Source organism: Diorhabda carinulata, chromosome 5 (assembly GCF_026250575.1).
Source record: "Diorhabda carinulata isolate Delta chromosome 5, icDioCari1.1, whole genome shotgun sequence".
Taxonomy (NCBI): Eukaryota; Metazoa; Arthropoda; class Insecta; order Coleoptera; family Chrysomelidae; genus Diorhabda; species Diorhabda carinulata.
This window is the reverse complement of record NC_079464.1, coordinates 19,015,385-19,042,579: the sequence shown is the minus strand read 5'-3', so window position 1 is coordinate 19,042,579 and position 27,195 is coordinate 19,015,385. Positions and strand designations below refer to the sequence as shown.

Here is a 27,195-nt window from a genome sequence, read left to right as displayed (position 1 = left end):
CATTAAATAAAAATGTGTTAATTGTAAAACTTCGAATGTTAGTTCACCTGATTGAATATGCTGAAGAATTTTATCATACATATATAAAAAATTGATTTTATTGTTTATATGACTTCGACAGAATTATTTCTCGAAGAATCTTAGGTATACAGATGTTATTTAGAGTGAGCGGGAATATTAGAATGTCGAGAAATATCAGAAATACCAATAGAGCAATAGACGGAAACCATTATTAAATATTTAGAATCGTTTATCTACAAAATACTTCTCTATAGAACTGGAGCAAATTTGAGAAATTTCGAATAATTAAAAAAGAATTCAAATGGAACTTTCAACGAAAATTATATAGTTGAAATTAATTATAGAAGCCTATTGTATACTACACGTTATAAAATGATTATTAACAAAAATAAAACTTATAAATAAATTAAAGAAAATACCCAGACCCAGAAGTAACTGAACTTATCTAGAGATGAAGGTAGTTGCTTGTATTAGAAAGTACACAATTTATACAGCATATATTCCAAGTCTGGAGACGCCATGTTGTTTAATATTTTTTTGACAGCCATTAACATTAAACGTTTTCAGTGAATACGTAAACCATATTATGTAATACTTAGAACATTGAAAGTTTCTATAAGTGGAAGGTGTTCTGACTAAGTAAAACAAATAATGTATCGTTCTCTCTCTCCACCGACTGCTTCGGTTAGTTCTGAGCATCTTTTGTGCGTATGAGGCATGCGCAGTATAGATAAAGTGTCCCGAAGGAGAGAGAGAATTGGGCTAATACCATGATGTAGTCCGAAGACCAATTTACGACCTCTACTGCGCAGTTCCACTTTCCGCCATATTGGCTGTCATTAGCTGACTGATCTATATTTATTTACATTGAGTAGTTATTGACATTAAAATGCCTTCATGCACAAATAACAATAAGAATTGTAGAGGTTAAGATATTAGTATTCATAGATTTCCTACAAAAGATATTACTACTAAGATATTATTATTTAAGGAATGGAAAAAAGTTTGTGAAGAAAGACAACTTAACCTCCAACACGGTAAGTTAATACGTGCAAAAGCCCAAGCACTTGACTGTTTGTGGTGATACAAAAATTTTATTCGTAGTTTGACTTGCTGCTTATTATGTGTTGTTGTTGTTGTTTTTATTGAAATAACTTTCAACCAAGCCCAATTTATCAAATGCTCAATTAATTTTTCATCAAATTCGCTGCTCAACGTTTTGTGCATAACAATTTTAAAACGATAAGATTCAAATTCCCGCGTTGAATTGATTGGCCAGAAGAACAATATGGCCGATAGTGGGAAAGGTCTCTCATTGGCTGTGGCTATCCGGCTGCGCAAGAACACATCTAGTATTTACATCATGGCTGACACCGTTCCATTTGCAGGAAAGGTCATGGCGTCGGTTTTCTGAGATGCGCGTGGAATAATTTTCATTAAATATCTTGAAAATGAATAAAAAATATCAACGGCGAGTATTATGCGAGCTTATTGCATCATTAGAGAGGGAAAATAAAATAAAAGGCTAAGAAGAGAGTGTTGTTTCATCAAGACAATAATAAACCAGCTCATACATCCGTTGTTGCAATGACCAAAAAAATGTCTCGGTGGTCAAACAATGAAATGATGTCAGCAGTTGTCTTTTTTGAGGAGCTTGACGATTCTTATTATATAAAGGGTGTCGAACTTCGCTGGGAAAAGTCTATGGAGCTGAAAGGAGTTTACGTCGAACAATAAATATATTTTTTCTAAAATTTTTGTGTTTTATTTGTTGGGCCAGATAATTGTGGGATCGTCCTCGTATAGTTCAGTAAATGGGAGTTCCCAGCTAACAATCATTTGAATCTGAAAATTATACAGAAAGTAGTAAGTAGGTCAAGAAATATTGTGGCGTGATTGTTTCCGTTCAGGGCTCGAAACTACTCTTTATAGGGCGTAAGAAAAATCATGAAAATTACTGTATCTATAGAGGAAAAACGTTGAGACGTATAAGAATTTTTTTTTGAAAATATTATATCCAAATTGAAAATGCTGTTTCTAAATTAAACTTTTTGTTGAGGAAATATTTTTGGATACAAATGAACATTATGAGATTTTAATAACTCACTTAGGTATCATAGGGGTTACGATAGGGGGGGTTGAAGATAAAGTTTCTTCCTCTGGTAGTGGCATTCAACATATTTTACGTTAATTTATGATCAATCAAAATTTGAATTTACAAATTATTCGAGGACAGAATATACTGTATAAAGTTTTGAATACGTGATTGATAAAACTATCTCAGGCAAAAATATTATGAACTTTTAAACAAAATATTGTTTTAAGAGGATTAGCTATGATTTTGAAGCTGTTTAAAAGAAAAATCTTCTGAATTTTATGTGTAAACTCAAATTTGCGGCAATTTTAGTGGTTTTTTGTATCTACTACTACTTTTTTGGGAAATATTCCATCCATAGGGGTAATTTGTTGAAAACGAAACATCTTGAAAATGAAATTTTTTTCACTTTTATGATCTTTGATGTAAAATAATATTCATTTCATACTTTGGACATAACCAATTAATAAATATTTTTTATTGTAAAAATTGAAATATTATGCTGTACCTATTTGTAAAAAAATTACAAGTTGCTTATAAAAATATTCTTTTGAAAATGAATTCTTATTTGCAAATGAAAAAATTACAAATGTTTAGATTAGAAATTCAAGCTCTTTGTAGTACCATAATGAAGTTACATACAATTCATCAGTACCAGATCCAGAAAGCATAGATTTTTTCACGCTTGAAAGTTGTTCGTGAAATATTAATTTTTTCTTCTTCTTCTTCAGATCTTCTTCAGTGATGTTCGAGCGAGACACTTTCAATAAATCCGTTATTTTTTTGATCGCATTCATTCTCTCGTTTTTATCCATATAGTCTTTTGATTTTATTCTCCACAGCATCGGCATGTCGCGATACACGGAGATAAATTCCAAAAGAAATTCTTTTTCAGAGATGTTGCCGTTATTGTGGTCTTTCGTCGCAGTTGTGTTCTCCATGGTTTCAAGGCGATAACTGAGATCTTATTTGACAAACACCGTTGCACACTATCAAACGGGTTTGTAAACACACCGTCAATCAAAATTTCCATCAAACAGGTCAAACATTTACATTGTTTGACAAACACGTCAAACAAACTCGCACACTTTTAAAAAAATTTGACAAACTCGTTTGTCATACTAATATTTGACAAATAATTTGACCGCCCTTTAACAGTAAAAGTTTTTCATCACTCATCCTGTATATTAGTTACGTAACTGCTTATTAACAATTAATGATATTTATAAATAAATATTATTTATAACAACAATCTATGGTAAATTAGAAAACATTCTTCACGAACCGAATAATAAAGTCGCTTCCTATTTCTATTTAAACCGAAATGGAATGTTCCATTATTGTTAATGAGGGGAGTAATGGCACTTGAATAATGTTGACAATTAATTTAGAATCTGAAGATGATTTACCATAAACAACTTCAGAAATAAGACAAGTAACTAATTTAATTATATTACTAATAAAATATTAATTATCTCTAGAGGAAAAAAATGCCAAAACCAGTTGTACTATTCAATTTTTTTAACATAGAACGTGATCTTTTAAATGTTGTTTTTAATCAAATTTGCAGATAATCCTTTTGAGGTTATAAATAGTGAAGACTGTTGGATGGATGGAGAGTTTTATACAAAAGATTTTGATTTATTTAAAAATCCCATAAAACGTGTACAAAAGATTGAGTATGAGCACGCTAATGCTTTCACATTAAGAAAAATTTATGTTTTTCGGGAGCAAAAGTACAATTAATGTTGACTACGCCCAACATAAGCCAAATAGAACCTGAAATATAGCTCGTTAATTTTGTTCAAAGAGAGTTATTCGAGAAAAAGATAAACGCGTCCTTGAGAGAAATGTTACTTTTAATTCTATAGTCAATAAAAAATTTACGTAATTTAAGTAAGGGTGCAGTTATGGGAAATATTTTTTATTTACTGGTTTTTATCTTGTAACAAAATAACTGTTAACTCTTATACATAGGCCAGCAGTCAGCGGTAAAAAACGTTGTGGAATTTTGTTAAAGCATATATTTGAGTAGAATACGGTTTAAATTGATTATTGGTAGATCTGTTGATAGTTTCGAATAAATTCATGATCGATCAGATTCATGCTATCTCTCCAAATCATCCTCTAATCATATGAAGAATCTCAACGATCCTTTTTTTATTAAAAATTATTCAAAACTATATTTATAATGAATTGAGAACATTTCGTCCTTAAATGACCGAAAATTTCAAATATTTTTTACAGAAATTTTCGTATTTCTATTTAATATCTTGAAGTTGCTTCTTTTATTTAGTTTTTAAAACAATTTCATCATAGATACACTTTTATTTATATTTTATATGAACTTTACAGAAATATATCACTCGAAATATAACCATTTCAGTTAATACGGAACTGTAATTAACCCAAGCGCCTTTAGGTCGTTTATCACGATAATGTCAACTGACTCTGTGACGGATAGTGTATACCTATTGCATTTCCAGACCGCAACCACTCTCCTGATCTCACTTCCTAGTGAAATCTTGGAAGAAAACGATTGTTCCTGTTAATAAGATCTTGATATGTTTTATAAAAGAGGTTTTGTTCAAGATACCCTCGTCGTTATCTGGAATTTGAACATTTAAAAGCAATTGTGAACAAAAATAACTTGAATATAACTAATAGTTATATTCAATAAACACAACTTTCATTCATTCAAATTATTTAGAAAAATAAACTACACTGGATTTTAGACTGGTGTGCTACGAAACGCAAAAAACAACCTGACCACAGATCAACCACATCTTTAGATAGCCAACTCGAGTTCCCGTTTAAACGCCATCTCTTGGTTCATTGGTAGTACACGGAAACAAGTTTTCTTCTCGCTTTTGGCGGCAAATTTCAAATTCAAACCAGTCATTTTTCGAAGCAATTCAATGGAGTTTTATCAACCAAAATGACGCGATATTCCCATCCGTAGTGCGATATTTCTGCAAGATAACAACACACCACATACAGTTGTATCTATAATGGAAACGTTAAACGAATTTGGTTGAGAAATATTGTATTGTCACGATTTTTCGCTATTTGATCCATTGAAAGAGGAACTCATATAATGTATCACTGGAGTCATACAACACCATCTGAACTAAAGATCAGTTGCCAACGCAATGACGAGACTCAATATTGATTCCCGTGATAAAACCATCAACAGATCTCAACTCATGTCGTCTCACCTCTTTAACATGTACTAATGGAAAAAATTATTAAAAAAAATACCTCGGCCTTTAGTAGAACATAAAATGATTGATCCAGCTCAGTCGGGATTCAGACCACATCTGCGATGTGCTATAGATGATCTCGCCCATCTACAGACATTCATTACAGACCAAAATCAACAATACTCAACAAAATGAGAAAGTACAACTATCAAGTCAACATTTTTGCTTTGATACAACATATCCTAACGATAGATCACTTAAGGTGTGTATTAACAGCCAAACTTTCTCGAAATTTCAACCTAAGGATCAGTTTTGAAACCAACGCTCTTCATAATAGCCATAAATGACACGAGAAGCTCTTCAAGTAACCCTCCAATTCAAATCTCTGCATACGCAGATGATCTAATAATCTTTTGCACCGGTAAAATTAACCAATATCTTTAGGTGTGTAGCCCAAGAAAAAATTTGGTTCTCATGGTTGATAGGTTAACCTGGAACGACAAACATTTTGAAAACTTTGGTTCACCTTCAATGAGGAGCTAATGAAAAAACCCTGTTACAGGTGTACAAATCTTTAGTTCGTTCGAAATTAGATTATGGATGCTTTATATACATGTCAGCAACCAAAACTGATTCAAAAACTATAAATTTTGTTCATAATGAAGCATAATAAAGAATTTGCCTTGAAGCTTTCACAATCAATACAACCTATCTAATCCTGTCCTTGTTAGAAAAAGTAACAACTAAGATTTAAAAGATCTGTAAACATATTCCCTAAGCATGAAACACAAAGCGATATAATGGAACAACGATGACTAACTATTATCAAAGGATCAAACGACATCATCTAGCATCTTTCCAATACTCCAATCTGGATACTTTGGAATGCACTTACAGATCAAGCTGCAAAAGAAGCTTCGGCTGCTAACCTCCACAGAAACTTGATACAAACATAATTCTATCAACCATTATGGAAGCTCTGGTGTTACCAATACTTCATTTTGGAATGCATTTGCAGATTGAGCTGCAAAAGAAGCTTCGGCTGCTAACCTCCACAGTAACAACTCGGTACAAATTTATAATGACCACATAACTAACATAAAATCCAAACAATGGAGAGGTAGTGGAAAACGTTTTGAGCTATGACCTATAGTTGCCGAAAACAAAACGGCAACATGCACAGAATTATTATAGAGGTTGTAGGATCTTAAAACGTAAAATTTTGGTCTGCGTAAGTATAACTGAAGTTGAAGAAAAATCTTTGGTAAATATAAAAGTTGAACCAAAAAGTGAATTAATTTTCTACTGCTTGTCTTGTCACCTCAATATCTAACTTAGGTGGACGACCTGAATGAACGAGATCACTGAGCAAGTTGCAACACTAATCCATATGAAATTCAATCGTCCATCGATCTCCCATGAGTTGTAGAGACTCAGTTGAACGCAAACTCTACTGACTCACCTACTAACAAGTTGTTCACAATGCTCCAATAAACGTCTTAGCCATCAGCTAATAAATTCGCACCTAGACTCCTAAAATATCATTTGAAATACATTAATCTATATAATGAAAGATAAATTCCCAATGTATTTGATCCAAACAGTTTGTTAATGTTGAGGTGTCGTAGTTGAAGCTAATAGCTGTATCATAACTGTACGATGTATCAAAAACAATGGATATACAAAAACAATTTGACACCTCAAAAGATATCAGTGATAATTAATTTGACTGATAGAGAGCTATCCATTAGATCGAATGTTTATTTCTTGTGGTTATCTGTCTTTTTTGTTCTAGGTTGGAGCAGAATGAAAAGACATTACAACGGATATACTGTTTCTGACAGTGATAGTGAACTGGAGCCGTTGATCATTAACCGCGGTCCCTATTTCGATACAAGTGTTTCGAAAAATGTGACGGCATTAGTGGGAAAAACAACTTATCTCAGTTGCAGGGTTCGTAATTTAGGAAATCGAACGGTGAGTAGACTTCTTACCCTAACGAAAATGATCAATAATTGAATTAGTGAAAATAAATAAACTGGTTTTGTTTTTTCAACACAGAAGAAGTTGCTTATAGGCAACAGACCTCCGCAAAGGGCGTCGGTATGTTTCCAGACAGATGCTTTAGAAATCTGTTATAAAATTTTCTATTATCAACTTCCTCGGATTATTTCTAGTGAAAACTGACTTTTCGATGGAACATTCACTTTTTTGTGGTGTCCACGTTTCATTTAAAATGACGTATCTATTTTATCAGTTCAAAAATGTGTTCAAAACAATCCATCAACCTTAATTCGACGCCGTGCTCAGGAGCTTTGTCTTCAAAGAACATCTTTGACCACAAGGATTTGCATTTATTTCCATTAAAGATTCAAATGACACAAGAGCTTCTTCCAGAAGACCTTATGCCAATAGGATATTACAGATCGTTCATTACAACCCCGATTTTCATGAAAAAATTATAATGAGTAACGAGGCACGTTTTCATTTGAATGGATATGTATGGATGTCAATGGAGAACTCTCAAATTATTCATCAGTTACCTCTACATCCATTAAATGTGACAGTTTGGTGTGCAATTTGGTCAGGAGGAATCATTGGACCTTACTTCTTTGAAACTAAAAATGTCAACTATATATAATATAATATTCTGCACTGCATTTTCAACATCTCCTTTGGATCACGTCAAATCTGAATAAATAGTTATCTAAATCTTGTGGAGTCCAATACCACCAAGGTCTTCGATCTAATTTCGCGTAACTTTTGTAGTATGTGGTTTGGTACTACTGTTTTGTTGTGGAAGAGCCCGCTTTTGTTTGTATAAACCCTGGATATTTATCCGATAGAACCTCATATATTCGCATAGTTTCCAGGTACCCAGTAGAGGCTTAATTTAGCATCAAGAGTCCAGGAGAGGTAATTACCACTTTTGTTTTTGATGCCTAGATATCAGTCTGCTTCTCGTTGAATCCCCATAACAGTTTGACAGCCCCTTTAGTCGCGTATTTTGCACTTGAAGATTTCAGCTTCTACGACTTTTAAATGTTAAGTTTATGTGAAAACAAAACGATACCTATTTCATCTATTGTCACCGAGCCACCCCTAGAGATTAATATTTCTTTTTTATGACCAATTCTATATACTACAAGCTTTTTTATAGATTCCCACCACTTTATTTGAATATAGATTATGACAGGCCTCATGATTGCTAAATATTATTACCTATGCTTTTAATACTTTTTTTTCCAAACTTGTCTACAGATGTGGAGAGATTTCCCTTTGAATTTTTTCCCCAGATTTATTTTCCATTGAATTTTCCAGTCCAATATGATTCCTGGAAGTTTTGATAGGCTAACTTCTTATCCATTTGATTTATTTGACGTCTTATTTCAGTCCAGTTTTCTAAAATCTTTTTCGTCATTGATTATTGTATGAGTAATTTCAATTTATGATATTTTTTTTCAGAATGTCTCTTTATAGCGAACGGTTTTCATGGCATGTACAACTATCTAAAACTTTACATATCTCCTAAATAATAAATTTGATCGAAGCATATCTTTTCGTTAAAAAAATGATTTTTGCTGTCTTTAGATTGTACAAGTTGTCCCTGTAAAAGTTACGGATCGACAATCTTTTTATTACACGTCATCTATTCACTTCACACTCTGAATTTATTTGTTACATTTGACGCCGAACTATTCTCGTATTATTAGAGCAAAAACGTAAAAATTGTTTTCTATATAAAAGTGAGGTTAATAAAAAAGATAAAAGTCACTCTTGAGGCAACTCGACACCATTGTGCTAAACGGAATGCGATGGAAATCACCCGATTAAGTTCAATTTATCTATCGTCGAGAGAATTGGCAACCGAGCAAAAATTTTAATGGGACCGCCATATTTTATGCAGCTATTAGGCCATTAAACTTTCACCGTAATGGCCGTCGTCAGGTTGAGGAGGTAGTGAGGTTTTTTTAAGTTATCTCTCATTCTGCAGGTGTGTGTTACGAGTTTTTAACTTAATTTTAAAAACATGATATAATACGACAAAAAATTTCAAATAAAACATAATATCGTACGGATACATAGCAAGTAAAGTTTATTCAAGAGCTTCAATACTTAGCAGTTGTCCAGGATGTTGTGTGAATAAAAAGGAAACAGAGAACCGTGAATCAAAATGATAATGAATAAAATTTTAACAAGTTTCTGGAAATTTGAAATAAAGAAGTTGGTGGAAGCGACAGTTGGTACTAAATAAGAAGCTTCAAGCTAAATTACTGATACTTACGAAACCAAGTCATACTGCAAGGCAAAATATTTGGAAAAAAGTCCATGAAGAAGACATCCTGGTATAAAAACTTTAGAACCTGTTAAAATGAAATTTCCCCACAACTCTCTCGCATTGCACCTGACAAAAAGAAAATTGTTATGATGATTGCTAACATTCGTCACAGATAGACACCAAAAGAAGAAGAAAAAACGTACAAATAAAGAAATTTATACAAATTGTATAATAAACAAAAATTAATAGACGTGATTTTGTCCAAATGGCTACAATAATAAATAAATCTGGATCGAAAAGTATATATAAGACACATAAAGGAGATTGGTTCTTAGAAACTACACGTAGATAGAAAGAAAGTCTGTTGAATCCTGAGGTGGTATAAATCATTATCCTCAAGTATGGCTTCATGAATCTGAATTTTTCCTATAGCAGCAGTCTAATGGTTTCTGTTTCTTCTAAAAGTTTCTTCAATACAATCTTCTTGCTCGTAACGGAGATGAATGGACTAGAGTTCTCCAGATCTCCAGATCCTTGTTGTTTGTCCTCGACATGATCGTCTCCATGTCTTCGCTCCCAGTTCAGGTTGTCTATTGAATCCTGAGGTGGCATGATTCATTATCCTCAAATTATGGCTTCATGAATCCGATTTGCTCTTTCAGCAAGAACCTGATGGCTTCTGTTCCTTCTAGGAGTTCCTTCATGGTGATTCTCTTCGTTATCTTACTCGTAAAGGAGATTGATAGTCTTTGTATACATGTCATCAAATGATTCGATTCAATTTCCAGCTTTTAATTGTATTGGTTCTCATGCGGAACACCCTCTATATCTCAGTGTGAGATAATGAAACAGAAGTACAAACGAAAATATATTACTATCCTTTTCAATCTTTCTCGATTTCTGTTTCGGTCTATTGTTATTTACGTTGCTCTGAAGAATTTTTAGTTATAATAATGATCTGATCTTTGTTCTCGCCCATTTCAGTTTGTGATTATGTTTCTACCTCAACCTATCTGAACGAACACCGATAAAATCGATACGCCAAAACATTTCTCTTTGAAATAATCAACATAACTGCCCGCAGGAATTGATCTGGTCTGATATTCAACGAGAAATTTTAAAGTTTTGATGCTAAAATATCAGATTTGCAAAAGAAAGGGTGACTAGACAGGGTAGTGCAGAGAAGAAGACTCGAAAAAAGACACCTTAGAAATAAGTGAATGTTATCAGTGTGGAAAACAAGTCCACTGGGCTGAATATTGTAGAAAACCATAATGATTTAGCACCCCTAAAGGAGTAGCGACGTGAATCAGTGTCCATACTTCATATCTACACCTTCGTTATTTCAAGCCCCATATTTCTATTTTCCGTCTTTGCCTGCGAGTTCATAACTCTTACTTTTCCTAGGTCATCTTCCACCTGTCTTTTCCTGCGAGTATCTAATGTCTAATTTTCTTAGGTCATCTTCCACCTGACTTTTTCTGCGAGAATCTAACGTCTAATTTTCTTAGGTCATCTTCCACCTGTCTTTTCCTGCGAGTTTATAACTCCTACATTTCTTAGGTTATCTACCACCTGTCTTTTCCTGCGAGTTTATAACTTCTAATTTTCTTAGGTAATTTACCACCTATCTTTTCCTGTGAGTATCTAACGTCTAATTTTTTCAGGTCATCTTCCACCTGTATTTTCCTGCGAGTTAATTACTCCTACATTTATTAGGTTATCTACCACCTGTCTTTTCCTGCGAGTTTATAACTCCTACTTTTCTTAGGTAATCTTCCACCTGTCTTTTCCTGCGAGTTTATAACTTCTACATTTCTTAGGTAATCTTCCACCTGTCTTTTCCTGCGAGTTTATAACTTCTAATTTTCTTAGGTAATCTACCACCTATCTTTTCCTGCGAGTATCTAACGTCTAATTTTCTTAGGTCATCTTCCACCTGTCTTTTCCTGCCAGTTTATAACTTCTAATTTTCTTAGGTAATCTACCACCTATCTTTTCCTGCGAGTATCTAACGTCTAATTTTCTTAGGTCATCTTCCACCTGTCTTTTCCTGCCAGTTTATAACTCCTACATTTCTTAGATTATCTACAACCTCTCTGTTCCTGCGAGTTTATAACTCCTACTTTTCTTAGGTCATCTATTTTGTACTAGGCCTTCCACGATTTTCACCAGAAAACAATTGATTATTAGAAAAAACAAGCAAATAATTACTGGAAAGTATTATAAACATCATAGCAAGCAGACAAAATATATTTGAAAAGTATCAAGACGAATCAACGAAGAAATGACAGCGAATGTAATAGACTATGTAAATAATAGGAATACAGAAGAACCAAGGAGGTATCATAGTGAAAATGGAAGAAAGCACCGTAGAGGCAGACGGGAACTAAATTACTCAAATAAATTAATTGTATAACATGATGTTATTCAATTCAAAGGAATGTATTGAATTGTTGATCAATACTAGCGCAGTGTTCAATCAACTGAATACAGTCCGCAATTGAGTACATTACACAATTAATATACAATAACATATTCACATACGTCTGGCAATTATATTTTATTTTGTATGATTCACATCACATATATTAGTAATTTTCCAATCGCTTTGTTTCGTTTATTTCTATTTTATTATATTAATCATTGTCATTTGGAGACAATGTATTGTAGAATTCATCCCTAGCCTCAAAACTGCAAGATTTTTATCTAGTTTTAAAAAAAATTGAGTGTATCGGTTGATCAACAATATAAAGTACTTTTTCTATTACTATGAGTTAAGTACGTACTTTAGACACACTTTCGAGTGAATCAAACTTTTTTTTAATACACTAGTGAGTGAAGAAAGCATTATTTAAGTCTTCGTAGTGTAGAGGCTCACATACGAAAAGTCCCAGGTTCAAGTCGCTATCATTCTATTCCAAAACCGACTGTAGTCGTTTCTTATAAATAAAGTTGTTGCGATATTTAATTCAATATCTCTCACTCGCTCCACCCCTGTCACAGAATGCATAAGAGTTTGGTAATACAAGGTGTTGAAATAAAAGATGTTTTATTAGGTTATGTAGAACTAACTCCAACCAAACAGCTGTATAAGGAAATGGGAACATAGATGGAAAATATTGAAGAAGGAACGAGTAGGTAGAACAGATGTGGATAAAAAGGAGCTGCTGCTTCAACGTATACAACATGTATTAAATAAAACCATACAGAAATCTGTTGAATTCTATTCGTTCTATTCCTTAAAATAAATATGAATTCATACGAAAATAAGAAAATAAAAAAAAATTTTCTCATACGACACTTCTTTCCTAAGTTATAGTTGTGAAAAGGTATATTTAATTATATTTTCTAATTTAAACATTTAAGTAGTATGAATTTTTGATGGATGATGATGATTTACTTCCTGTAAGTATTTTCAATTCAATTCACTTCACGTAAAATGTAGATAGAGGACGTTTTAGATTCGACATGTGGATTTTATTGAATTTTTAGAAAATAGTAGTAACAAATCAACTTTTTATGAAACGAATGTTATAATCAGCTACTGGGCCATAATAAGTGGACAGAGAAATATTTAAAATATTTCAATGACATGTTACAACTTTTATACGACAAAGTCCCTCAAGATGATCAATATCTGAGACGCAAAGATGAAGAGGAACCACAACACAACAATTTGTTCGAGAAGGTATCTTGAGTATCTTCAGATAGAAAGTGATGCGGCTACAACTAGACGACACACGCTAGTCAAAAAGGCTGAAGGTGAATGCAAAAGATGTTTAGTGTGAATTTAAATACGAACAAGTTAGTGTTTGAGAGTAATCGTTTTCGTGAACGATGTTTAAATGAATAAAAATAACTTTGAACAACCGAAGCTTTCACAAAACTTCTGTGTTTTGGTAGTTCAAGCCATTTCCAAAAAATGTAAAGTAGATAGAAAATAAATGTGATAGCAGATTACATCCAACTGCGCAAAACTTGAGGAAAATCTGGATAAAATCTATGAAATTGAACGTACAGATCTTGAGGGAGAATTAAATTTGAGATTCAACACCGTGTATCAGATTTTAAGTAATTAATTTGGAAAGTAAGCTCTATTCCATATAAATTTTTTTCAAAGCAATGGTATAAACTGATCGGAACTAAAAATATTCTTGAAATAAAATGACTCTACTTCAAGCTGAAAATAAATAACTAAACCATTCCCAAATCGTCCTAGAATAATTTTCGAATCAGTTGTAACACAAAATTTACACATGTAAATTACAACACAAATTAGTACCTAGTCGGAAGCTTCGTTTCATCTAATTGTATCTTTTCTGTGTGCGTTTCCTGGATAATCTTTTGATCTGTTATATTGTCCACTGGAGCTGAATTTAAACAAACATTTATTTACAAAGGTACAAATCCCGAATCCCTGCAATTCATAAAGATAAAGAATGTGCTTCATGTTATAAAAAACGAACTTGTTCTAAATTATAATTCTAAATCTATTATTAACTATCTGACACGAATTTTCTGTCTTAACCATGAATATTGAATTGAAATCGGTATAATCAATAAGAAAAATACATCCACTTCTATTGATGTAGTCACCAAAGGAGTCAGCTATATTTGAAAGGGGAAAATCAATCACAGTTACATTATCGACAATATAAATAACAAAATAGTACAAGGACGAAGAAAACATTTTGAGTTTATTACAAGTTTAAGTGGGTTGAAAATATCGTAGGCCGACATATAGATGACGTTACTAGTATAATCTTCAATTAGCTATAACCTTTAAAAGAGACGTACATAAATTTAACAACTGTCATACTATTAGTTTGTGAGATAAAGTATTTTGTACGAAGTAGCTTTTATTAGTTTAAGAAAATGAAACTTTTATGTTTCTAAATCGACTTGATTTTGGGTCTCTTCTGATATAAAATTAGTTTTTTTTTTATAATTTATGAAAGACACTTTCGACTACTTACAGTTATATTTTTATAGAGACTGGAAGTAGTCAAAACGTCAAATTTTTATCTCTCTTTTGAAAATTATGAAGAAAACTAATTTTATAACAGAAGATGCCTAAAATCAAGACGATTTAGAAACACAAACGTATATAAAAGGTCTAAGAAATGAGAATATTGTTCAAACGTTTAAAAGAGACGAAATGGATACGGAGGACTAGGCACGAAAAGGATTCTACAAAGAAGCTGTCACCCACGAAAACAACGAGAAAAGGGTGAAAATTATTAATGATAGCAGTGAAGTGAAGATGATTGAGAAAACATAAACACATATAATAGATCTAAGACATTGAAAAAAAAATGAAGTTTTGTTAATTTAGCATACTTTTTAACAAAAAAACCATTGAGAATCCTGGCTTGATAAACATTATTCAGACGTTTAAACGAGACGAAATGGATACGGAGGACTAGGCATATAGTGGACTCTCCAAAGATGATGTCATCGACGAAAACATCGAAAATTATTTCTGATAATGGTATAATGAAGCTGATTGAGAAATATATCAAAGGAGCATGTTATGAATGTTGTTACCAAATATTTGGATATAAAAAAGGTGTATTTAAAGTGAATACCGAACAAGTTCGCAATCGATCAAAAACAACAAGAAATTGAAGATTCCAAGTAGTGTTTGGAACGGCTCAATCGCATTAAACCCGATTTTTTGCATCGATATATAAAAATAGATCAATTCAGTCAGCCTAGTGGAGAGAACGACTCTAAAAAATGTAAATATCGGGTGACAAGGCTATATTTTTGAATATAATGTAATATTCAACAATTATATAAAAATATTTCTCATTAGAGCACTTAAGGGAAATTCTTTTCCATCTCTGGGATACATCAAATTGTTTTTAAGATCCGAATCCACGGTTGAAACGTCAAATACCTGTCAAATAGTCCTATTTTATACATGAAAAACATTCTTTTTCACGAATTCATAAGACGAATTGAGCTCAAAGTCTGCAAGTTCTAAATTTCTCACTCATTTCTAAATTTTTTTTTAATCCAAAACGTTTCGATTAATGTCGAGAAAACGTATTTTATATTTCCCCAAAATCTTGTTTCGTCAAAAAAATGTGTCCAACTGCAAGCAATTACGTTCAATTAGATCCATAAATTTCTCCACTTGTTTAATTATACTGTTCATTAAGCAAACGTGCCCTAAGGTCGTAAGTTTCATCAATAAGGTCTCTTTGATGTACTGGCGAGCTTGGCTTTGATGTCGGTATCTACTTCTAAATAAGGGCTAACAGTTGATTTCGTATGAATTCCATTCAAGTATAAACCGATACGTTTCGATAGTAATTCAGTTCAATAGAATCAGTCGAAGATTGTAATCGAGCGTGATATTTTCTTGAATATACAATTTCAGTTATTAGTACAGATTTCCTAAAAGTCCCCGGACGAAACCGCGAGATATGAACGATTGAAATGATAAATGAGGTTGGGATTTACAAGGATGGTCTTACCCCAATAAAGAAAACACAAAAAAAATATTTATTCTTCAGTGTAACTTCCTTTTAACTCCATACACTTTTCCCAGCGATGTTCAATAAGTTCGATACTCTTTTTGTAAATTTGTTGTAATTGTTAGAAAATTTTCAATCAACAAGCGCTATTTTTTCAAGTCTTGGAACAAAAAATATTCAGAGAGGGCTAAATCTGGCGAATAGTTAGCATGAGTTAGCAATTCAAGTTTCGATTCATTAATTTTTTCCATTGCAATAACGGATGCATTGTCTTGATGAAACAACACTTTGTTTTTAGCCGTTTTGCTAAATTTCTTCGCTCAAACGTTGCAATAAGATATTACTCTTATGCCTGCATACCTTATTTGAAGCTGGTTCTCCGTTTTCAGTCGATTGTTTCGATTTTTCAGCAGCTCATTTACGATTGAGTCCGAATTTTTCTTCATCGTAAACCGTACAACCCTCAGCAAAATCCTTGCACAATTTTCGGACGTGCAGTCAGTTGTCGATAAATCTTGACAGACATAACCTCATTACTTCAATCTCTGACAGCTATCAAGCGAGTACTGAATGACGTAGTAAGAGCGGGCTCGAGAGTGGGGGAACCACTGTGCACAGAACTCTTGTCTTAGTGTAAGTAATAATAAGCAGATGGTAAAATGAAGAAATATATTGTTAATTAGTATATTAAAAAAAATTTTTTAGAACATACCGAAATATTTCGTTGAATAGCTTAATAAATATTTAAAGCCAGCGATAAAAGTAAAGTCGATGAGATATACTCCGAAATTAAACTTTAATGCAACCATTTCAACCACAGATATAAGTTTGGAAGTTCCATAATAGCCAAAGTAATTTACTCGGAATGAATTTCGGTGTATGAATAGCAGGAATTTTTCATTTAGTGAGCAACGGCAGGTTTACAAAACCGTTTGTTTTTTTTTGCTTGGGATTCCGAGGTTTGGATCATTATGGAACATGTAATAAAACGAAGTTGATTTTGATTGAAAGTATTGTAAAGATGGGAAGCAATCAAACGAGTACAATGAAATTTTGTGATAACCGAAGATACTTAAAGATCTACAGGACTAATTCATTTATCGTGGAGCTCCACCTGCGTGTTCGTTAGCAGTCTCCTGATTCATCCTCCACATCAAATTTAAAGGGAGTCATACTGTATTATAAAGGTGATAATTTGGATGAAATTTTTGAAAAAACTACAGTAGCACGTTGCTCACAAGACATACAGAGCATATAGGAAGTTATAAGCGTGTTTTTTCTGTCCAAACAGGCTAGTGACCTGTCTGGTCTTGGGTGATTACCATTAGAAAAACATGTGGTTTACCTTTATATAGTTTTCGATGGGTCGACGACTCTTCATTGAGAATTTTTTTAATTAATATGGACTATGAAAGAGCTGGTAAACAGAAATTTAAATATAACAAGGTAGCGAATGCTTCTATTGGAAATCAATCATTGAACTGTGTTCTTGGTGGTTGCGAGGTAATGAAAAACGAAAAGATATGAAGTAGCTATATCTGCAAACAACTAATTTTCGAGATTACAAGCTTCACGAAGAAGTGCTTTAACGAAAAGACAGCTTCAATAAACTAACTTTACAAACCATACTAAATATTATTGAATTGAATATTCAATATTGGAGCGATGTACTTTTCACGAGACTGCTTCTTCGTTATCAACAGTATTGTGTAGTAGAATTTAAACGAGGTCTTAAGACCTGCAAGTACCATCATCGCAGTGGTCGACCAAATGAGGTGACGATTCCAGAAATGTTGAAGAAAATCCACTGTATGATCATGGGCTGGAAGAGCGCGAGCTAGTAGATACAATAGGTGTTTCAAAACGTGCAGTATATCGTATATTAACTGGAAATTTGCTTCGTTTCCTTACAATAGAACAAAAACAGAGTCTTGAAGATGTTTGCATCGAGTGTTTCACAGGAATTTTTGCGTCGTGTCATGACCATGAATGAAACACGAGTCCATCACTTCACACACTTCAAGAAGAACAATCAAAAGAAAATACTGAAAAGGGAGAACCATCTGTAGACATGGTCATGGCGTCGGTTGAAAAAGAAAAAATATCAACGGCGAGTTTTATGCGAACTTATTGCAACGTTTGAGCGGAAAAATCAAGCAAAAACGGTTAAGAAAAAACTGTTGTTTCATCAAGACAATGCGCCAGATCACACATTTAATGGATTGAAGTTTGAATTGCTACATCATGTACTCTATTCGGCAGATTCAACCCCCTCGGTTTATTTTATGTTCCTAGACTTGAAATGAAGGCTTGGCTAATATGAAAATTATCCAGTATAAGTTGAGGTACTTTTCGTAAATCCAAATCAGAGTAGAAATGAAGATATGAACTATTGCAATCAATATTTATAATATTATAATATAAGTGACTCGATATTCATCAGTAATATAACATTTCCTTTTTTTCTTTATTTCTTTAACTCATTGTCTTTTCCCAAAATTAAGATTTTTAGCTTGAACCTTTTTACTAAATGGAAAAAACACACACACCCACATTTGTTAGATGTTTGACCCATCATGGGATTGTCTTTATATCTAAAAAGTTACAACGATAATAAATTACAAAGCAAGCGTAATGGAGTGATTTTACATCAGATCAACGAATCTTCTAACACTTGAGTGACCAAAATAGCTATTATGGCACTTCAAATTGTGTGATCACTCACCGTAATAACCATATCCAAGCTCTAGCGACATTTTCCTGTTTCCTAACCTAAAGGTTCCACTTCCAGAGAGAATGATGATGGTGAAAATTGTCATATGTAGTAGATAACTTTTCAAACAACCCTATAATCATATAACCACATTAACTCAAACAGTGATCAACTACATGCACAGAAATACCAATTTAGAAACAAATCGTGCGACAATACACACCATCATCACTATTTCCAAGTAGAGTGACATTTTCCTGTTTCCTAACCTCAAAACTTTCACTCCCAGGTAGAATAATCAGGGTAAAAATTGTCATGTTTCGTAGATAACTTTTCTGACAACCCTACAATTATATAACCTCATTAATTCCTAAATAATCAACTGCATGCGTAGAAATTCCGATTTACAAACAAATTTTTTCATGACAGACTTTTTTCTTTAGATGACATAACAGCGTTCGTCGATGCCAGACCCATTTACACAACGTCAAACCCTTATCAGAATGTAATAAAGATTCCCCGTAGTCGGTGATGCTCCTAGAAATCGAATTATGTTTCTTGAGAATGTACCAAAGGGTTAAAATAATCTGATTTAACGGAATGTGTTTTGCCAAGAACTTCGACCGCAAAATTCATCGAATGAACAACGTTACGTTGAAATGGTTTCGAAGATCTCAACTTTCCGAGGCAGTTACTTACGAATCAGGGAATTACGTTAGGGGTTTTCTAATTCAAGAATTTATGTGACGATTCAAGTTGTTCATGTTCGATTTTTTGGAGAGTTTAGAAGCAAATTAATTCGTTATTGACAAGAACATCACATTATCCAAAGATTTCTGTCACATAACAGACTTTAAAGAGGAGCTTCATCAGCGTGGTTTCCCAGATATAACGCGGCAGTTCAATAACCATAATTGGCTGTCGTCGTCAATTAACCAACGTAGTCAATTCACTGAAATTGCCTGAATTATCACCTCACAATTTGCAGTTAAAAATCAGTTTTCATCATCACGAAAAACGACATTAACAATCATAAAAAAATGTAAGGGAGAGAATGTCTTGATCTCGCGTTTACCATTCGATTTTAAACGTTTACAATTTCCGGTACGTTCGGCCGTTACAATAACCATAAATAAATCGCAAGGCCAATCGTTGGAAGTTTGCGGAATCAACTTTTGTCTCGTCGGAAGTGATGAAAATAAATTTCCATTATGCAACAAGACTAATTTGAAGTTAGTTTGGGATGAATCAATGATTAATCGCAATTATGATTAATCATGTTCTATTTGAAATCATTTCGTGAGCCAACGAACATCCTGACAATTGATCAAGTTGTCTCCTTCAGTCAAATAGTAAATTCTCTCTCTCAATGTATGTACCAAGAAAATAAGTTACCATATGATAAAACGTTTTGAAACAACCAAGTCTCTGATTAATCATTGAGTTGAATTTGAGAAAAAAGTTGATGCTCCTCGTCAACTGGAAAATCTGAGCTAGATTCGTTCTGGGGAGTCCTTTGTAACACTTAGGAGATGGATAAATAGCTGAATTAAAGTTGGGATAAGAAATTTTTTAACGTCTAGTGAACAGAAATAGCAGTCAGTTGTGTAATTTTTCTGTTCACCCCATATCGTAGGAATACCAAAACGAAATGTAGGATTCTTACCATCAAACAGATCTAACTCAGATCTTCTACAAACTTAATAAGGAGCCCATGCTTTGTCTTGATCACCAAATATTGATTTAACTGTATATTCATCACCTCTATGATCAATTAGACATGCACTAACTAACTAAAATAGATAATACAACTATAGATTACGAATTTTATTACTCTTTCACACATAAAAATAGACTATAGTGAGGTTAGTCTCCTCGAAACATTATTTATATTTTTCTCAATCAATTTTATAAATGATTCCTAAATTTTAAATTGAAAAAGTTTCTGAATATTATTGAGTTTTATTCATAGTGACCCGTCTCATCAATTACAGTCAGTGACTTAGAATAAATTTTTTCTGGCGGCAAAAAAGATCATTTCGAGCTCGTTAGGCAGAGAAATCGATAAAAAGAATATCGAGTAGATCTGCAGAGGTTTAATACTAATGCGGAGTACACCGTGAAGAATGTAAAAAGAATTTTTTAAAATAATTTCATTTAAAAGCAAGTTGATTTAATGATAAAAAACAATTTAATAAACTGCGTTTATTTAGAAGTACGTTGAGTCATAAATCATAATGTTCCAAAAACTTTGTATCTGCCTAAAATTTATTGAAACTTATATTCATAATTTAGTAGATCTACTGCTGGATACAATCATCTCTCAACTTAAACCATTTTGCTCGATGCTGTGTATCTTGGATCCTTTTTAAATCATTCGTTCAACGCTTCATCCACTGTATCTGCCCGATTTATACCTTGGACTTAATTCCAGTATTCTCTTCGACCACCTAAATCTTATGACATCGCTAGTTTAACTCCATTTTGTTTGTGAAACTCTTTCAAACGTAACATCTCCCTGACCTCTCCATGACTAATTCATAAGCCAAAGCTAATACCAAGTGGACACCTTTCATTTGAGGTATCTCGGTTTATCTGACTTGAATACATGTCTAACTTCACCAAACCCAACAGACATAAACAATGATTCAGTTGTTATATTTAGTGAATCAGTCAAAAAATTACCACTCAAGAATCTTCCTCCTTTTTTTGGAGATGCAATAATTCAACAAATCGTTGGTGAAGAATGAACGTCTAATTTGATCTATCAATCTATCAATGAAAAGATTCGACTGTAGTAAACAACAAAACCTGTCTGTGTTGAGACTGTCCTAGTGGTGGTGGGTGTAATCCCCATGTACATCCTGGATTCACAAAAACAGCTCAATTATAAGACGACCATCGAACGCATTAGAGCAACACAGACTTGGTAACAACGGTGGGTAGAAGAAAGATGAGGTGAATGTACGCGAAGACTTATAGAAGACTTTAGAGTGTGAACTAGAAGGAATTTTGGACGGGACTCCGCTATTTCCGTCGGAATCTCCACGGAATGAAGAAACTACAAACATCTGAGTGTACGTATTGAGAAAACGACTCAAATGATGGCGATCACTCGTTTGTGTTTGAGGCAGGCAGTGAAGAAGTTTGTTCACAACCTAAGCCAAGATAATATCTTCTGCTGATGAAGATTGAATGGTCGCTACTTTCACAGAAAAAATTCTTATGCAAAATAATGTAGATGGTTACCTGTTATGATGATATCATAGAAAACAATCTAATAAAACAAGGAAGCTCCACATATCCATCAGCTCTTCTGGTTAAATCCGTTGATTTGATTTCGAATCTTAAGAATGGTGGTAACTGGTTCATAGGATATCATAGGAAAAGGAATTAACGGAACTATTAACGCAGACGTATCCTCCGATCAGAAGTAGGAGATGACAGAAGATGGAGGTTAAGGGGTAGGCTATGGGAGTCCCACGTATTCATCAGTTCTCCTGGTTGAATCCGTAAAATCTAGACAAATTTATGGAAATTAATTTCAATTACAATAATTTTAACTGTATCTGTCACTACTATTTCATTTATAACATTATAGGATGGATTATTAATTGATTTACCATCTATGAAGTCCTCCATTTATAAAGTCAAAGTTTTATGAAAAATAATTATAAGTTTTGAAGGTTTTATTTACTCTTTTATATCGTCCTAAACGACTTGGATGTGATCTAGAACTCAATGAGAGGCCTTCTCATAAAGACAATATTACTTGTCTCTCTTGAAACATATTTATTTTCCCAACAAAAATAATTTAACTCTAAGAAACGAACAAACGAATTGGATATTTCTTTCGTAAAACCAATTTCGGATGTTATCTTTTCTTTAGGCACATGTTGGTAATTGCTTGAACTTAATAACGAGAATTTCGGAAGAAAATACGATAAAGCCAACAAATAATTGTAACGTGGCCCATTTTCTTGCATGGAAGAGTATTAAAATAATAGAGCATTCGTAATCAATAGGCTTCTTTTAGCAGATAGTTGAAATATTCCAATCAAATTTAACTTATTCCAAATCTTATATTCTTGTTTATATATAATCTGAATCTCGGACGATTTTCATGAAATTTAGGGGTCTAAGGGGGCAAAAAATCGATGCAACTAGGATTCAATTCTTAAAAACTTCGTTTCATTAGGGTTATTGTCAATCAAACTGAGTTATTATATATTTCTATCAAGCAATACTCATCATGGTCCTAGCCCTTAATTTGGCAACGATCTAATTCAGTGATTATAAGAAATTTTTTTTGTTAAAATTGTTCTTTAAGGTCGAATCAAGCTAAAAAGTCTTTCTATTAAATTAAAACTGATAATTAAAAATATATTGTTAAAAATACTGAAGCGTTATATAGAAAATAATCTTGGTTTTCTGGTTAGGGCTTGACGTCTCCAAGAGTGAGAATCTTCAGGTGGTTATTATCACTGAGTGACACTAGCTCGTTCTGCTGCTAACACAGATCCATCATTGTCTCATCTTTTGATACTTCTGGAGCTTGTGATGCATCCTCTGCATCAAAAAGTTCTTTAACGTATACATCTAAGAATTTGCTAGCTGCCTACAAGATACAGTTTGAATTGATCCAGTTTCTGTTCAAAATAGATGTTAACATGTCAATATAGGTGAATCATAATTTTAAAAAGATAAATTCAGATCATCAATAATAGTAAATTGACTGAAAACTTACCCAGCTGGAGGTCGTCGCGATTTCTTTGGATGAGTTTGATTCTACTGTTCTAATTTGCAAAATAAACAAACTAATGCATAAAAAGACGATGCGGTTAATGATGGAACTAAAATAGAGGCGCTAAGTTTGAAAAAAAAAATCAGGGAAAGTCGTGTATGTCGCAAGATACACGGCCAAATTAAGGGATAGGAATGTGCACGTTGACGACGATTTGCTGATTATTTACTGAAATTAGGCAAAGTCGAATTGACTCTAAATACTATGGAAGAAATTGAATAATCGGAGAATATTATTTAGAGCAATAAACTTATTGATGATGTATGTGGTAACTGCTTAGTGAATGGAAATTATGAGAGGATGAAAGACAGAGCAATTTTACAAAATTTAGCTAAAGAAGCTATTGAATTTAGAAGAAGAAGAAGAAGAATTTTTCATTAGTTTTGAACAAATTAAAATTAAGCAAAAACTCTTTGGTAATGTTGTAAGGAGTGGAAACTTGAACCTTGAAAGCTCAAATGATCAAAAAACTTGCGGCGTTTGAGATGTGGCTCTATAGATGCATCCTGAAGATACCCTGGACTGACAGAATCACCAACGACGAAGTACTAAGACGCATTAGTCGCAAAAGAAAACTGAAATGCACCATTAATTTCCTCTTAGATCTGCATTTGTCATGACTGTCTATAAATCTCAGGAGCACAATTTCGAATCTGTTGTGGTTGAATCAAAATCAGGTTTGATTTTCATGAATGACGTGCTATATATGGAATTTTCTAGATTTCAGCGATCATCTACGTTAAAACTTGATTTTTTAAATGAAAATCCTCGATATACTATTAAAAGAAGTTAGATTGAAAATTAATTTCAAAATTAAAACTGTTTTACCATAATTTGTCAAAGTAGGAATATTTAGTGAAGTGAAAACCATTTCCTACTATGTGTTGATTGCTTAGTCTATCCAATTATGTTTGAAATTTATCGATGCCATGTTATAGGAAGACATGCCGGGTATAATGAAGACACACCAATCGCTTTTCTCAATTAAGCAAATGTGTATCCCTGAAATCATAGTCAATATCGAAGTATTAGTTTCCTATTTACATTCACAATAAGTTATTGCTAATCCATTATCTAAAATTCTATCCACAAACTAACAGGACGTCGTTAATAACAATGAAATAATTGCTATACGAGTTGTAGTCAAATTGAACAAGTGTTCAAACAACAGACAGATAAGAAATTCTACAATAAAACTAATACTATGAATCAACATTTTTATACATATTTCGTATGGATATACCAAGTGAGGTAAAGATTTTTACCAGCCATCACATAAAAAAGAACCTTCTTCAAGACTTTTTTGTAACTAATAGAAATAACAGAAGGTGTTACTAGTTTTGAACGTAACTAACTAGATACTGACGGTACTAACTAGTAGCACCATCTATAATGTTGAATAACATGAGTTGTGGAGATCGACCCGTATCGTTGTAGTTAGTGAGGTTATGTAAAACATCGCATCGCGTTTATTTACAAAAATTCGAAACTATGGACATGATAGATTTATTCTGAATGCTTATCTAACCTCGAAATCTTCAGAAACCCTCAATTTTCTCCAAGATAAACATCTAAACTTCATTGTGATAACCAACAACTCGATAAGTAATGTTTGTTTGATACTTAATTACTTACTTCCCCTTGTCTGGATTTTGATACGAAGTTATAAAATTGATTCACAACTCAAAGATGAAACAAAGATATTGTTGAACTTTGGGAAGTTGTATTTAAATGAAGTTCTCTTTATATTTATGACGAAATAATCCAGTAGAATGGAATTAAACTAACGAGAAATGGCATGCAATTTTTATAGAAATGGGAACAAGAAATAAGGGTAATTTTTCACTGGATACATATCTGGAGTTACATATAATGATGATGTAATTAGTAGGAATATTTTTGATGTGATTTCATCGAGCTGTCATTCTAATTGCTTCGGGCAAACCTCTTATGTTGTTGCTATGAAAAAATCCATCTTCTTCTGTAAGGAACGTAGACAACTGTCTGTTATTTTAACATCAATAAGTAAATTCAATGGCTTTACACGAGCAGTAAAAAGCTCTGTCTTACTCTTGAACAAATTGAAACTGTTATTGAGCAATTAGCAGGTTTACTGAGAGAAGAAAATGGGGTTTTGGTGGTTTTGCGGCAGTGCAAATTTTATTTCGAGATGAGCTTGATTGAGACGACTTTGTATGAGATTCAGATATTGAAAGTTGGAGATTGGAGCCGAGGTCGAAGCAAGATCAGGAAATTCGATGAGTTTCGCATTTTTGTCTTCAAAAAATGAATTTTAAGATGAAGACTATTTTTTTATAAAACACTAAACGACTCAATTGCTCAATTACATAACTCTAATAAAATTAATTTCCATGTTGGACAGTTTTTCTAAATTTTGACTAGCAAAACTTGAAGAGAATGAAAGATTATTGAAAAAATAATAAAGAATTTTCTTAAAAACAAACATTGGATTATTCCACTAAGAAGTTGAAAGAAATACCATGAAAATAATGAAATGAATTCGAGTTCTCACATAGAATTACTATAGTTGAAATAAAACAAGTTGATTCTAGAGAAACGAGAGCAAAGATTTGGTGTTGAATACAAAACAGAACGTGACCTAAACTCAACTGAAGTATTATATATGTGAGCACGTAGGCAAACTACACCCAGAAAAGCCTTATATCAAACAAATCATCGATACTTAGCATAAAAAAGCATTATATATTGGGTATGAAGTATTGGATTATTTCGCTACCACTAAACCCAGTTGTTTTTTAACACTTCTAAAGTTGATTTGAGGATTCAATTTGGTCAAAATATATTCCATTAATAAGTCAGCTTTTTAATATATCGAGGAAAAAAATGCAAAATATCCATAAAGACTTTTTAACGATGTTTATTTATTCTTCGCGCTTTTCGAAATAACGTCATCAAAACCGAAGTCGAAATGTCAATTTCAAATGGAGAAGCAACTGCTGAAAACAAAGCGAAGGCTTGTTGATTACGAAAAATTGTTTAAATTTGATTGTAGACTACAATTGATTTGAAAGAAATGTTTCTATCAATATAATATATGATCAAGAAGAATCGTGGTTGTATTTTGAGAAAAAATGGAGTGGCGCAGTTACTAGGATTGATAAACACGATTCTGAATGAAATACAAAGATAACATTGGAGAAACATATAAATTTTGAGTTATAATGAAAGAATACGAGATTGGTGTGATATCACTATATTTTTAAATACCTACTAAAATTCCCAAGTAGAGGGCTTGGTGAACAGACAGTTGAATTGTTATGTTAAAAAAGAGTAACATTGAAGTTTTGTATTTAAAATTATATATAACGACTCCCATTTTATAGAAACTAAATCGAATTTAAATTCAGTCTCTTCGAATCCGGATTATTTTAATTGCATGCAGAGCAAGTCAAGTTTTATCAGAAATTCATTTTAGTGCATTTTCGATTCGTAGTTAAACTTATAGTTTTGTACTAAAATTTCAATCTCGTAGACTACGAATGTTCTGGATAGAATCAAAATTCCCAGAAACTACTTTGGGTGGAATAAATTATTAGCAATTCATGAGAAA

At 32.8% G+C, this 27,195-nt stretch overlaps 1 protein-coding gene across 2 annotated transcripts in view; it reads left to right on the top strand.

The window, feature by feature from the left end:
- Positions 1-27,195, top strand: part of LOC130894092 (cell adhesion molecule 4-like) — a 239,150-nt gene that overhangs the window by 125,143 nt on the left and 86,812 nt on the right. For both annotated transcript variants that reach the window (XM_057800671.1, XM_057800670.1), the window contains exon 3: positions 7,115-7,296. In XM_057800671.1, coding sequence (XP_057656654.1) covers positions 7,115-7,296 — 182 coding nt within the window. The remainder of the gene's footprint in view (positions 1-7,114; positions 7,297-27,195) is intronic.